Here is a 16,741-nt window from a genome sequence, read left to right on the forward strand (position 1 = left end):
GCCCCAATCCCTGACATGGCACCTAACACTAAAAGCCTTTTTCCAAAAAGGAAACATGTAAGAGAAAACGTTGGTAAAAGTTTACACTGCACAGAGCGCAGGGAACAAAGTGCATGAACTTTTTTGAAAGCTTAGATTAATTAAGCATATATGCTTCTAACTATAAAGAAACGAAAAGCTAAATTATTTTGTTTCTGGTGATCACGTTTCATGACTTTCCATATTACACAGGAAATGTTCTTATATATCCTGCAACCAAGACAGCTGTTCTTCATTTTGCAGCTTGTTCCATGATCTCATGCCACTTTCACCCCCAGAATTAAAGAAAAAGGTAAGAAATTGAAGGTAAATGCCACGATTCTGTGTGTTTATCTAAGGTGCAGGGCGGCGGCAGCAGCAACAGAACCCCGGCCATATTGAACTTGCATGGCGTTGGTGAATTTAATTTTCGCACTTATTCTAGTTACTGATGAAACATTAATTATTCTTCTTAATGTCTCATTTTCCAATGATTCAATCATGGTTTAGATCACAAAAACACAGCATGCATGCAGCAGAACATTAACAGGTCTGCACCTCACAGACTAATGGGGGTGTAAACAGCTAGGATGGCAACAAAGTCAGCAACTATCCACCTATAAATTCTTAATTCTCCGTGGGATTGATCCCTAGCTTTTATTATTTGATCTTGATCTCCATGCATGTGTGGTCGATCCAACTCTGAAATGAATAGAGTAAAAAGATTAATGGCATATGGTTGAGGAGGTAGATTTGGAGCAATAAATAGTACGAGTAGACAAGGATTGGTATCATAAATACACACACGCGAACACGTATAAACAATGAATATTTGTGGAAGTGTGTTCTCACAAGGATTGATGCATGAAGGTTTCAAAGGGAGCGTGCACAGGGTTTTTTGATGCCTTGTGGGAGTGATGAGTGCGACGTATCGATCGACAAAAGGGGATATTTCTCATATCTCTTCCTCTGTCTCCCATCTGTGCATTTCTTTGGCTTTTTCTTTTTCTTTCTTTCTCTCTTGACAACAACAGAACACACCAACTTTGTATTCCAGTCAATGTAAAAAGGAGTACTGGACTGACTATATAAAAAAGGTTCATGCATGGAAGACATGAGTGCTGCTAATTAATACTGTAACTGCCGAGATTGACCTGTTTTGACCTTTTTATTCTCAGTTTTTTTAGGGTTCCACTTCCTGGCTAGGTCAAAAAGGAATTGCTTTGTGGGTTTTGAATGCTGTAGTTTTTTCTGATGTTGTGATTCCACACTTGGTGATTCTGGTTTGGTAGGACCCATGCCTGAGATGGTTGGCTTTTCCACCGTATGTATTATTACTCTTGCAATTCAAGATGCTTGATCTTAATCCGTCAAAAGTAAAATCTTGTTGAGGTGACGAGACATCTGTCAAGTTGTCAACCGGCCAACTAATACCTGCGTATGGTTTTCTATTTTTATTTTTCTTAATAAATCTACTCTAAAGCCAGTCTAGGATATGACACTCCACACCAGCTGATGTAGATTTAGATTATTTTTTAATGTTAAAAAAATTTAAATTAAAATGATAAAATATTATTTTTTAATATTATTATTATTTTAAAATTAAAAAAATTAAATTATTTATTATATTTTATATTTAAATTTAAAAAAATTATAATAATAAATTAATATGAATTTGATAACCAAACATACTCTAATGTCAACGGTCCAATACCTCCATGTACTCCTGCTGAATCGCCCACAAACAACGACTCGAACACCACGAAGCACCAAGATCAAGCGATTCTATCTCCCCTCCGAAGCATCTCGGACGCGTGAGACGCGAGACGCCTCACGTCTCGAACTTTGTCCATTTTTTACCTCCCAACATCTGAGTTTTGAAAAAGGCTTGACGACTCAGAATTTAATCAGACCCAACCAGCCAAGGGAAACGCTGAACGCCCAGCTCTTTTTATGTATTCATGATCATTCTACATTCGAAAATTTGAGTTTCTTCAATCACAAAAGAGAAAAACAAGTCAGAGAAGTCAAAGCTCGGAGAAAAATAAAATCGTTTTCATTATTGCAATGAACGAAAAAATGAAAATGTGAATAAAAAAGTGGATGAGAACATCAGTCTTTTTTTCTTGTTTTGTTTTAGTTTCTAGCGAAAAGCTCACCGGAAAGAAAACGGGAAAAGTGGCATTTGGGTTTTCCAACGAAAGACAAAATTAATTATAGTTGCCACATATCCCTCCATATCTCTCTCTGTCTCTCTGAGCTCACAGTATAAGTGCTCACAAGCATCTCGACGGTGAAATAGAACAAAAAACAAACACACGAACACAGGAGGCAGAGGCAAAAGGCTGGAGGGAGAGAAGCGTCGCAACACTTTACCGCGTAAACAAATGCCACCGTGAACACCGTGACGATGGCAGACAAACGACGGCATAAGAGCGGCAGAAACGAGCAAGAGAGGCGATGCTGAAGTTGGAGAGAGAAAATTTGTACTAATTTGAAAAAAAAAATCGAGAGTTTTGTCTGTGAGTAAAACGGATACATTTTACTATAGCAAAAAAAAAGAGAAATTATAAATCGTACTCTACTGTACATAAAAGTCGTTGCATACTAAGTATATTGGGTGCCAAAAAAAAAAAAAAAACCACAGCACTGGTGTGCTGCGGCTATGGACTGATGCCCAGAAGAACTCAAAAAAAAATCCATATGAGTAGTGTGTGGTGTTTGTTACTATATAGTATAGAAGAACTCTTTTTTTTTCACCTCAATCTCTATTTAAGTGATTTTTAAACATCAAAGAAAGTTTTCTATTCTTTTAAAGAAAAATCTAATCATTTGTTTAGGTTTTTTTCAAACTATAGAATAAATTTAAACATTTTTACAGAAAATTAAAGCCTCCTTATGATTTTTTCAAACAATATTTTAAGTTTATAAATTCAATTTCACAAATTTTAATACAAAACAATCCATATATATAGTTGCGGATCATTCATCTTTGATTTTATTGCGATTATATTAATGGGAGTATCGGAAGCATAAGAGTTGCGCTAGTCACAATTGCATGGTAAAATTTAGGTATCTTTTGGATATTGAATTGAGATAAAAGTTAAAAGTTGAATAAAATATTGTTATAATATTATTTTTTAATAGAGTAGTGCTACAGAAAGGCACAAATATGTGCCTACCCGCGAACCCCACTAACACGTCAGCTATTATATTAAAAAAATAATAATAATAAATAAAGAAAATGAAGAAATTTTCTTAAGGGGGAAAAATGGAAGAAGCAGCTTTTTCATTCATGGTTCTCCCATTTAGTTTTGGGCACAGGGTCCTTGGGGTATTTTCACCCTCTTCGACTTGCAAAAGTGGAAAAAGCTCGAAAGAAACGAAGTTCCAGAAAATGAAACGCAACTCAAATTTCAACAAATTTTGTTCTCTTCCTCGACGTCAGATCTTTCTATATAAGTCTCTTGCAGGCTTAAATCAGATGAAAGATTTCTTATATCCAAACATGACTTTAGTGCAACATTCTAGCTTATGGAAAGGATTTGAATAAGACTGCATATTATTTGAAATTGATATATAAAAGTTCTAACGAAATCTCATGAAACAAATAAGTTCATGTTTTAAATGACAAGCGAGCTAGTGAATGTTCTTGAAATTAATATAAAATTCAGTTTCATTATTAAAAAATTAAATGTAAAACTCGACGCTCAATACATCTTTATCATAGTTATCATGATTCATGCTTTTGATATATAAAAGTTGTAATGAGATCTCATGAAACACATACATATATATATATATATATATATATGAGTTAATCATACTTAAAAGAAATAGCGAGTGAATATTTTAGAAATGCTAGATTGACATTCAATACATCTTTATCATGATTATCGTGATTCATACTTTTACTATTCAAGATCATGAGAAACAAACATCATATCTAATCTCGTGACGGTCGTATAGATCACTACCATATTTTTGTTTTTCTTCAAAACTTTTTTTATAAAAAAGATATGAGGAGCATTATTATTAGAGTTTTAGTATATATCAGTTACTATTTACTTCTATACTCTATATCTGATAATTTTTTATTTATTTTATATGATGTGAAATATAAAATAATAAATAATGATAAATAAAAAAAATTATTATTATTATTAATATTTCGTTCAAAACTCTCCTAAAAACAACCCAAGAACACTTTCCGCATATTCACAACACAAAACACCTTTTAAACACAGAAACACCCAAAACGCTGAAGTTGACCGTTGCAAAGAATTGTCAAACGGAGCCGATGTAATTAAACATTTGACTTCATCAAGAGGATACTCGAGTTCCATAGGTTGTTATGTCCAACGTTTTGTGTAATCAATGCGCGTGTATGGACTCCACACCGCAACTATAAAACGGATAAGTACATCTCTCATTGTCTCTCCTTGTCTCTTCTGGATTGGAGTGAAGTAATATAATTGAACAAATTCTTGAATATAAGTAGATTTCGATTTTAATTATGTGTTACATATAGGTTCGAGGTGATAGTTTTAGATAAAAATTTAAAATTAAATAAAATATTATTTATTAATATTATTATTATTTTAAAATTTTAAAAAATTAAATTATTTATTATATTTTATAATAAAATTTAAAATAATTATAATGATAAGATGAGATGAAATAATTTAATTACCTAAACAAGACCATAATATTCCCAAAAGGGATCATATTCCTCGTATGTTAATTTTCCAGCATGCATCATGTCATATGCACAAAGTTGAAAAAAACATAGATCATACATTTATCTGTAAATAATAATGAATTTAGATATTTGAGTAAATTTTATGAATTTTATTGAGATGTATTTAAATACATGATATAATTTGATATATGATTTAAATTTTTATGAAAAGTTAAAAAAATAATAAATCACATCAAGAATTAGTTTGTTTTTGTAATAATGAAATAATAATAAAAGTTTTATCGATAAATAATGATGAGTTAAGATGAAAAAAATAAGATTATTTTAAATAAAATAAATTGTATAGGTTTGGATGAAGATGAAGAAGTTATTGCAGATGATGTAAATCACCTTAACACCCAAATTAACAGGATAATTAGAGATAGACGTTACAGTTCTATTAGCTGCAACAGTAGATAAATTTCTAATATTTTATAGCAGTTAATACTGGATTAATTTCACGCGAATGAAATTATGAAAGCCAGCAGATAATTTAGTTAAGACCCGTCAAGAAGGAAGGTTCCAGCTAAATCTACCTCAGATTTTTTGGATAATTTCTTGGTAAGCCCTTGACGGTACGTGTGAGAGATAGCTGATAGCCATTGTCACATTACATCACATAACTACAGGAGGTGAAATATATAACTTAAGATTCTCCTTAATCCGAAATCGATTCGGTTGCTAAACTTGGCCAATCCCTTTCCTTCATTTCTGCAGAGAAGATGTGGGTGTGTGGCTTTTCGGCATCAGAAACGAGGGACGAAAAGAGGTTAAGAGAGGGGGATGAGAAAGGCAAGAAAAGACTGATGGGAGGGGAAAGGAGGTATAGCCATAGGGGTTTGTTTCATCAGGAACGAGGGGAAGGGGAAGAATAACTATGATCATCCTTTGATCTTCTAAATATGCCACCTATGTGAATGAACCATCCAATCTGTGATTATTTATCTTTTTTTTTTTTTCTTTTTTTTTTTAAACTGAAACCACCTCTACTTCACTTTCCTTCTCAATTATTAATTACACCCACCCCCTCTCTCTCTCTCTCATTTAATGTGCTTGCTCCATCACATCTTAAATAGAACCCATCTGCCTATCTCCCTCTCCCTCTCCCTCTCCCACTCCCATGTAGTTTTCAGTCCCTCCGTCTGTGTGTGTATGAGATTGTGTTTGGATCTTCAATGGTGAATACAAGTACAGAGCTTTCATGTGGGTTTATCAAAGGGTTTTTAACAGAGTTTATTGGCATTCTGTCCACCTCCCTTCAATAGAAAACCTAGTCCTCTCTCTCTCATGGAGGTGGGCATACTGCCAACTGAGCTCTGTTGGCTTCTCTTTGTAAGATCCTCGTGATGTATATCCTCTCCAGCCGTTCTATTTGTAAGACCCTCGTGATATATCCCCCCAAGGTATAATAGAGCGTTCATATTTCATGATAGATCTTCATGTTCTGCTGGCTAGCTCCATCCATCATTCTATGTTATTTTTTGCTGATGATGAATGGTAATGCAATGGCAGTTCTTGGAGTTGATGCTCATCTACTGAATTAATTACCCTTACTTTACTTTCGTTTTGTTTCCAAACAAGAAAGGAACAAATATATATATTTCATCTATACTTTCTTCTCGTGTTTATTGCCTTTTCCTTTGGTCTGCTTACATAAGTTGTGTGCACTTATCAAAAGCATCCTCCATAACAACTCCATGGTTTCTGTTTGATCATATGTAGATACTGTGTGGCTGCACTTGGGAACCCTAATTGATTTCTTCTTTGTGCCTTCTAATAATCTTTTGGGTATTTCTACCTAGGGTCTTTTCTGTATCTTCTTTTATTTCCATCCGATGCAGGAAAATTAAAAGCTCAAAAACCTTCTGAGGAACGAAAGCCATCTCTACCTGTACTTCGTACAAAGCAGAAGGTGAAAAAAAAAATAGATGATGAAAAGTAGAGGGTATGGCGGAAATGGGAAGAAAGACAGTATTCTGTCAGAGCTCATGAGACCAAAATTATGGTGACATTCTGGGACTAATTGGAAATTGTTTTTGCAATGATCTTCCGTTTATTGTTGTCTTTGTGTATAAACATGGTGAAAATACAGTCAAAGGAGAAGAGAGGGGAGAGGTTTGATGACCTACCGAGGTTCAGTGATAGCCATAAATTAGTAGTTAGCCTAATTATTTAGGCACTCAGGCTGTCACTGATACTGAATAAGTTACCCTACTACTTCAGAACCTGCATATACTTAGTAGGCTCATGATTGAAAACTGGCAGTGCTCTTAAATAATGCAATAAAAGCAGTACTTCCCACACTTTTTCACATGCATCGCGTAGTAAAAAAAAAAAAAACCACATACAATTTACAAAAACAAAAGCAGTAAACTGGCATCTCTTAACAAAAATAGCTATAGAAGGGTCGTATAAATGATGAAAAGTTCCTCTGGTCTTTCTCTTGTAGCTTTTTTCTATTACATTTTTTTTGTTGTTTATTTTCACTGCTGAGTTGAATCATGAAAGGTGCTTGAGTGGGTAGCCTTTTGCTTTCTAGCTAGGTGGGGAGGTCAAGATTGAAAGCAAAATTGGAAAGCACGGCCCCCTCCTCACCTTTCAGCTTTCTCAAGAGGCCTGAGGCTATGGCCGACCCTAGTAATTGCAGCATTTTATCAAAATCTAGTTGCAGGCAATTCAGTCGAGTAAACAGTGGAGTCTACAAGTACGTTGACAGATTTATTATTAACAAATTATTATTATTTTTTGTTTTTCGAAAACACTCTTGATTAAAGAAAGTATAATAGTCAAATATGTCTGTTCATTTTTTTCCTTGGTTGGATGCAAAGGTATCAGGCATTGCATGCAAAGGTGTATATAGATTAATTGGACGTAACAAACAGAAGCCTTGCATTACTTTGTGTAATTTGCTTTATGATCACAATATTACTACCCACACGTGTAACTCTTCTCTTCGTAGACGCCCAAAATTTAATAGAGAGAACTCTCACCCCTTCACGTGAAATTCGATCCAATATTCCAAGCAGGAATACATCAGAAAAGAAAGGAAGAATTGGGTATATAAGTCTGTCCTTGACTGGATAGAATAATGATTGTCCCTGTGAAGTTATTACCACAATTCCTCAGATAAAGCTTGGTGTCTGATACCTCAGTACCATGTTATCTTTTATCCGAACAAGACAAATAACAGCACAAAGTTAGCTGCTAGCGCTTGCTGTGCTTGCCGAACAAGTTCTATGTTCTTTGAGTTGGGGGCCACCTAACATTCTGGATTTTCATTGAACTCTTGTGAACATGCTATAATATGCTGAACACGAGCACAAGTTTGTCGCCTTTTCTTGAGGAGTTTCAGTATCACTGGGCTATATCGAGGATGTACCAGCCATTAGGTGAATCATTCTCTGTGATATAATCTGTCGCGATCTCTCCCACAAGGCGGTTGTTGGGCAGTCTCATTACTAGAAAAGGAAATTTGATTCCTGTGATCACAATATCTTGAGAATAGCAAAATTTTAACATAAAAGGATCATAATCTAATATGGGAGAGAGATTAAAGAGTTGGGCTCGATTTGGATTGAGAAATACTCTTAATTTATTTCTTCTTATCTTTATATATTTTTATATAAATTATAACTAAATTTTTAATTTTAAAAAATTTTAAAATAATAATATTATTAAAAAATAATATTTTATTCATATTTCATTTCTACTCGTTATCAAATTAACCGATTTGATCTGAAATCGTTACAAAGGTTTTGAGTAGATTGGGCCAACTCATTTATCACTGAGCAGATATTGGCCAGTATAGGTGTAACTGAAGTTATGGATTTGAACCCAGCCAGCCTTTTGGACAGACATATAATGGGTGGCTTTGCTGTGCTGAGTAAAAGCAGGCAGAGAATTATGGAGGGTTGTTACTTGAAAACGTGAATCTCGCATGAGCCTCTGTTCGTAGGCTTACGCATATCCTCTTGCATTATAGAAACTTAAAAAGAGGAGAAGATGGTTGGCTGAGTTTTAATGAAATCTTTTAATGCCTCTTAAAATATAGATGGAAGCAAATCTCGTGGGAGAATGATGGTACGATGCTTTTAATAAGTGAAAAAACATGATATCTGCAGTACTGACTAATCATAGGTGGCTGTTGACAGGCTTTGATTATTTGTTTTTTTTTTTCCTTTTCTTATTGTTCTATGCTTAACGGAATTACCCAAAAATTTATGGTCAGAGATGGAAAAACCCGTATTCTTTTACTCTAGGAGCTGCATTCTCTCAGAACTACTTAGTTCTGGAGATGATGAACATCAATTTAGTTTTAGCAGTTAGTCTCTGAGGTTGCGTTCAAAAACATCAATTTAGCTCTGGAGATGATGAACAAAGAAGCCATAAAAAGGAGAGTCCTGCAGCACAGATGAGTGACTTCCACTTGCTGAGCTCAAAGGCTGCAGCATGGCTTGTAGTCAGAATTACGAACACAGTAAGTCGGGATAATTCTGTGATATATATATATATATATATGTATATATATATTTATACTGGTTTCTGGTGATGCAGTCCCCACACCCACCCCTGCCCCCACACAAAAATTAAAAATAAAAATAGAGAGAAAATCACACACCACTAGATGCAAGGTACATCAAGAATTTCTGGCATCGTTCTGCAATCATAAAATATACAGAATTGTGGGTTCTAATTTAAATTACCGATCAGTCTAATAGTAGATCTTCAGCTGCATTTGACGGACTTATTAGCTCAAACTAATTCAGAAGCATACCAGTTTGAAATGAGGCATTGAGATTCCCAGATCCTATACTCCTATTTCTACATCATTGAAAAGTTAATTTTTATAACTTCTCATCCAGTGTGTACCTTAAGTTCTTTACTGCATGATGTGTCCTTCCACCAGGGCTTTCATCTATTTGACTAGAATGGAATGCCGGTATTGTTAATGGAGAAGCACAGGGCAAGTGTTGAATTGAGAAGGGGCTCTGTGACATCATCCACTTCTGTTTCGGAAGAGAACAACCAAACCTTTCCTGTTCATACAGTGATGTTGAGTCTGCTGCGACTGCTGCTGCTGCAGCACGTTGCTTAGTGGCATCATCTACATATAGAAGATCATCAATTCTTGCCATTATGTTAAAGGCTAAGCTTTCCATCACTCTAGAATAGCTCTCAAGGATCGACTGCCCAACATCCTGCAGTAGAGAAAGAAATTACCCATAACATTTGGCATAAGTGGCTTATTCACTGTGTGTCTGTTCTTTGGAGGAGAAGATGGTGCTGGGGATTATAGAAGCACTTTTTAACAAAAGATATGAGATCCTCTATGTGGCCCATCAGTTACACAATTTCTGTCCTAATTTCAAGCGATTTTAGTTTTCATTTTCATTTTTTTACAAGTAAAACAGAATAGTTTTCATTTCCAAGATGTTCATTCTTTAAAATGCCATACAAGATGCTACATTGACATGAGTGGAGGGACAATCTTTCCAAAGAGATTTCTTCTAAATATAGATATTGATATGCTGACCATAGATGTTATTGCCACCTACGCAACCGTAACAAAACTTAGAAGGGGACCAGAGAACTACAAGTTTCATATAAAGATAGATGCTCAGGAAGTACACCTTGTTATACTGAATCTTGCTCATATCCAAAGCAGTCTGTGGGAGACCAGGGAACCTTAGCCTTAAATTCTGTAAGAGGGTCTCAGCCCTACTTGCTAGAAGCTTATTCTTCTCTATGTCACCGACAAAACCCTTAACCTTGCCACCCCATGTTGACTTCCCAGCTTTTGCATGAATTGGATGCCTTTCCAGATTCTTCTGCCTCCAAATGTGCACAGCAGCCTCTATCCTGTTTGCTATATCCAGAGTAGTGTACTCTGATGAAAACTCTAAGTAGTCAAGGAGAGACTCCAAGGAGAATTTCTCGGCAGTAATGTAACGGTATAAGATTTCGCCTAAATGAGCTTTTCCACTCTGAAGAGAAAGTAAATGTCATACAGGATTGGATAACCCAGTTGTAGAGAAAATGACAAATCAATGTCTTGAGCAGTTAGGTGCTCATTGGAAGATGAAAAAAATAATTGCTTTTAAGATGGATAGAAAGGAGATCATATACAAGTACCATGTCGCATGAATTAGTAACTGAGAATGTCTAATGATTTGAATCTTTTTTTTTTTAAGAATAAAATTTTATTGAATCAAGTAAGTAGACGCAGCCCAAGTATGCAAGAAGTATACGAAAGCGAATTGAATCCTTAACAATTGTGTGATAAAGAAACTGACAGAAACTAGGTAGATCACCACTTGAGATTACCGAATGCATACAAATACAAACAAAATTGCAGCAAAAGAAATAAATAGCAAAGATAACAAAATGCTTATATAACTTAGCATCCTTTCTATCCGGATAAGTGTGTAGATAAATCTATATTAAATCTTTACATTTCTCTTGGGCATAACTTTAACATGTGAAATACCGTTGCCCTGACACATCGGTATGACGACATGGAGTGACAGCTCGCTTTATTTTGTGTGTCCTTACCATGCATTTTGCAGGTCAAACAGATACAGAAGATGGAATAGAAACAAAATGTCGGTTTATTTCAAACTATACTTCAATACTAATTTATTCAACAATAAAATATGGATAATGGCCTCCACCTAAGAATTTATAACCAAATGATAACTTGAAGACTACCATGAGAATTAGCAACATACTTTCTTCTCCCTCAAAACATATCAGCAGTTCATACCATGGAAAAGGCATGAGACCATCTCAACATCCAAACACCACTCAAACATAAATACTTTTCAATTTAAAATTTTAACGTTTTCATCTAATCATTACCTAATAATTACAAATTTATCAAACTTCCAAAAAAAAAAATCAATTTTTTCAAATACCAAAATAAAAATAATATTAATAAATAATACTTTAATAATATTATAACTTTATAATATTTTTATTTCAACTTTTTCTCTCTCATTTCCCAAAACCCAATAAATCATATTGACTCAAACTATTTCACTATTATTCACAAATTTCTCATTTCATCTCAACATCCAAACGAGGCCTAAATTTTTCGTGTTGGGCCAACTCATTGAGAGGGAGTCTGCCCACACGAGGGGGAATGTAAAAAATATACTACAAATAATTAGATCTACCACTTCTCAAAAGCTTAAACAAGTGGTGATGTCACATGGTATCAGAGACAGAATAAAAGTTTTGAGTTCGAACCCTAACTCTACACTCTACCCCATTTAATTAAATATTCCACGTTTAAGTCTACTCGTTGAGAGAGAGTCTAGCCCACACGTAAATGAGAGTGTTAAAAATCTAATACAAATAATTAAAATCTACTTTTTTCCTATCAGCTTAAACTTTTTGTATAAGTGGTAATTTCACAAATAAAGTACTCAAAAGACTTACATATGAAAAGCATACTACCAAGGCTAAGGCCCTTACCACTTGAGCCAACCTCTAGGGATTTATATGTACGTTCGTGTTCAAATCAGATAATTTCAATGAAAACATATTTGCTCAAAATTGGACAATCTAAAAGCTAATTGATAACAGTAGGAAATTCCTGAATTATTTACTTTCCAAGTGTTTCTCAAATTCGCATCATCAATACCTATGCCTCCAGATATATCAATCAAGGTCCTTGCATGTGTTTGATTATATGATTAGTACTTGGTAAAGGATTGTGTACACCAGAACCACTAAAATATATAAACAAATAACAAAAATCTGAAAGGTTTTTCAGACCCCGCATTCGTTTATCCAATACAACCTTCAATCTCTGCTACCATGCAAGTTACCATGGCCGTCTTTGCTTGCATGCTTGCAAATAAATCATGTCGTCAGGAGTTTTATGTCCACCAAAACTGTAATTTAGCAGCCTCCAAACACATTACGAACTATCCAAAGAACTTTCACTAAATAGAAGCACTATATGAAATTATCTGCCATAAGACTATCATGGAGAAAGCCAAAAGTCCCCTTTCAATGTATTCAAATTAATGATGGCTGACCAGCTAGCTTTTCTAGAGTCTGTGATATTGAACAGTTGTTCACTAACATCAATTTCCAATCCATAATGCATAGATTACTAAGAATATAAAACAGAACAGATTCCCCATGCAGTCCCCATACCTTGGGCAAGCTCTCCAAGTAAGAAATTGGGATTTCCATCTCAGCCAGCACACTGCTATTAATTGCCATGGCAGCCTTAAGGATCTGAGTTGTGCATTCCCTGGAGTGCTGCAATTTTTTCCTCACACCTTGAGACAAACCATTTGGTGGGACCTTCGGGAAGGGGAGCCACCATTTCTCTTCCTGCCTAACTGAAGGTCTTACTGGGGATCTAGACAAATTATATGTTTCTATGTCATCACTGCCAGCAACAATTATCCCACGATCAACGTAATAGAACTCTGAATCGTGAAACCCATCAAGAATTCCATGCAACATCGCATCTAATTTTTTGAGTGCTGGGAGGTTCACATATAAATCCGAGCGAGGCCGAGTCACCATGACCTCAAAGGTGCCACCTCCGGGGAATTCTTGCACAGATGGAATGAGTTCTACAATAGAGTCACTCACACATAAAAGCCATCCCATTTCTCGATGCCACATTGATTTCTTCTGCGGAGCCAATGGCTCCAGCTTCCACAGCTCCCCAAACACAGTAGCTGCCAAATGTAATTCAAGATAACCAAATAACTATTAAAAAAAAACTGAATCAGGATTGGAATGATATGATGAAAAAAGAACATAAAATTAATGTTATCTATTGCATTATGAGTCAGTTCCACATAACACAAAATACATAAATTAAACATGGCGAATCTTCACTTTCTTCTTTTATTCTTTTGACACATTCCGAGAAACAAAATAGAGGACCAATTGAAGTAACAAAAGAAATAGTATCTTTTTGAAAGATAAGGAAGAAACAAACCGGAAAGGTTTGTGATGGCATTAGAGATAGCAAGAGCGGTACAAACTCCCTTCCCTCCACCAGACATATCTTCTCCAAGCAGAAGCTTAGCAAACCGCTCTTTCATCAACTCAACCTCTGCAATTGCATGTATTTAGCTATAGACTAAAACACATGTAGTCATCTATAACACGAACAGGTAGATAATTTTCAGAAGAGCTTTGCTACTCATCATCTCCACACACCACACACCACACTTATTTTTATGTTTTTAATTTTATTCTTCCTAAACTATTTGAATTATTTTACTCATCATCTATACATCACATATTTGGTAAGAGAAAAAAATAAAAAAATATGTATGGTGTGTGGTGTGTAGGGATGATGAGTAAAATTTTTCTTTTCAGAAATTTCTCAATTTCTTTGTTCTTTTTCTCTCTCTATCTATCTCTTTGCTGTTTTTTAATGGAAGAACTCTCCTTTATGCGAGGAATATTTTTCATCACATATAATGAGGTGATGGCAAACGGATTTTCTTAAAGTAGATTATATTGTCTGGAACAACATATCAAAAAAAGTTTCTGGAACTTATGTTTTCATCTTTGATAGTTTTTTATTTTCATTTATTAATTCCTTTGTTGTTGGAGTAAAGAATATTTTCGTAGTTTTTTATTTTCATTTATTAAAAAGATAGTAAATATTTTCGTAGTTAACAAGATGGCAAATATACTTTTCCAAAACGAATAACAAAATAATAAAAATTAAATATCTAAATAAAAAGAATACATATCATGTTGAAAAAATCGTAGCTTTTGGTTTGGTTAAATATTCTAGATAGAAATACAACTAATTTTGCCGGGAATGATCTAAATATGTAAACTTCTCATACATTTTACAATTCCATTTTTTACCGAGTTTTCTCCTCGGCTACTAGAACCTAAAAGCCAAACATATAAGCCATCAAACGTATGATAGGAAATATCACCGTCAAATTTTGTCGGCAATAGGTAAATCCAAGAAAACGCAACGAATGGTAAAGCCTAACCGGATAACTCCGCCACCGGTTTCTCCGTCCTCTTAGCCGGAATCACGACGTGTCTACCCCCGACCACAGGCAACAACACTGGCACCGGCGCCGGGAAACCGGGATTGTCTACTAACTCGGGTCCGGCAAGCGGCGAAGACGTCAAAGAACTCGACACGCATTCGCGATCGTAGCGGCGACAGGAAAAGCCACTAGAGGTCTCCGAGTCACTGATGTCAGCACTCAAACTGTAGCTCTCGAACCGCTCGCTCAATTGGTCGAACCCATCTTCGGACGAAACGCTCCCCATTGATCAGAATCGGGCAGATAAAACTCGGAACAGAATTAAGAATCGGTAACGTAGTACATTTCCCTAATGCATTGAAAGGCTTACTGATCAAATGCCGGGAAATATAGTCCCAATAAGTAACAGAACAGAATAGAGTAAGAACAGGAAAAAGCAACTAAATGCTACTTACTGCTCTCCTCTCACTGCCGCTTCTGACTTTGATGCGGTTGGCGTTGGGTTTGCGTTAACAGCAGGAACGGTGACAGAAGGTGGGCCCTTCGCTCTTTTTAATCCAATGGTTGATATGCCCATGCCCCATCCGGGACGATAGAGCGTGAGAACACGACACGGCTTCTTGATTGTTATGAATACGGTCGAGAATAACTGGCAAATAAACCAATATTTTGATAAAAAAAAATTATATTCACCATCTGATACCATATATTATATATAATTTTTTATTTTTTTATTTTTTTTCTTATCAAATATATGATACATAGATAATAAATAGAATAATTTAATTATTTTAAAAAAATTAAAACTAAAAAATAAAAAAATAAAAAATAAATATATTATGTAATATATAAAGATGATGAATTACAAAACTAGACTTTTTCTATTCTAAAACTTGAATTTGTTTCAATTCGTTTATTGATTAAGTTATTTATAGATATAAAATTATGATTGATTTATAAATAAATCTAAAATCTGATTCGATTAGTACGAACTTGAATATAATTTTTTATTTATTAATTAAGCTATTTTGTGATAATCATTTTTATATTACTGTTTCAAGTGTATAAAAAATAAGTAGTAATCAAGTTGGTGTTGTAAATATTGTTTGGAACTTTACGAATATAATTATTGATATATATATATAATTATATATAAATTCTGTTATCAATATATGTACATAAAATTCTAAGATATTATATAATGATATATTTTGTAAAAATTAAATAGTTTATAAAAAAAAATCTGAACTCGATCAAAAATAAATAAATTATTTATAAATATAAACTATAACTCAATAACAAGTTTCTATTATATACAAAAATCCAAGATTTTATTTATAAAAAATCTAAGATAAAATTATATATTTTATAAGATTTAAAAAATTTATAAATAAATTGAAAGTTATTAAAATAATAAATTCAACTAAATATAAAATATAATTAGATAATAAATTCAACTAAGCTTGTCTTAAGTTGTAACTTGTAGTAGAGGTCACACGCGCTGAGATACCTTAGGTATGTATGTATTTGCTATTTAAAGGCCCTTCTCGGCTTAGGTCAATGTCGTAATGGCGCGTACCGGAACTTACCATTTTTTCGTATTACTTTTATGATTCCTTGTCTACCCCTCACCTGTCTCATTAACGTGTCCCATAAATTCTGTTCTTAAATAAAATATATCTGACAATACGTTAATAATGAGGATTTTATAATTTAATATGATGTGACTATTAAACGTGACCAAGCTTTGTCCCATGCCCTACTCGATTAGGTTCCATTTATGTTAGAATTATAACATAAATGGAAACTAATTTATAACAAAAATTGTAATTAGAAATTCTCTCCGGACAATGGAATTATAACAAAAATTTAATCCAAGTCTTACCTCTAAACTAAACTATGCAAAATAATTAGAATAGTGTTGATCGTTTATGTATAATATTATAAGTACCGAGTGTCAGTTTTATTTTATCAATTTTTTTTT

General features: G+C 34.2%; 1 protein-coding gene across 1 annotated transcript; it reads right to left on the minus strand.

The window, feature by feature from the left end:
* Positions 1-9,345: 9,345 nt before the first annotated feature.
* Positions 9,346-15,224, minus strand: LOC109018895 (rop guanine nucleotide exchange factor 1-like). Its single transcript, XM_019001087.2, has 5 exons — positions 14,755-15,224; positions 13,731-13,847; positions 12,926-13,464; positions 10,390-10,743; positions 9,346-9,957 (listed from the first exon to the last, which is right to left on the minus strand). The coding sequence occupies exons 1-5, from the start codon at positions 15,041-15,043 to the stop codon at positions 9,604-9,606; spliced, it is 1,653 nt and encodes a 550-aa protein (XP_018856632.1). The 5' UTR covers positions 15,044-15,224; the 3' UTR covers positions 9,346-9,603.
* Positions 15,225-16,741: the final 1,517 nt, after the last annotated feature.

Source organism: Juglans regia, chromosome 8 (genome assembly GCF_001411555.2).
Source record: "Juglans regia cultivar Chandler chromosome 8, Walnut 2.0, whole genome shotgun sequence".
Taxonomy (NCBI): domain Eukaryota; kingdom Viridiplantae; phylum Streptophyta; class Magnoliopsida; order Fagales; family Juglandaceae; genus Juglans; species Juglans regia.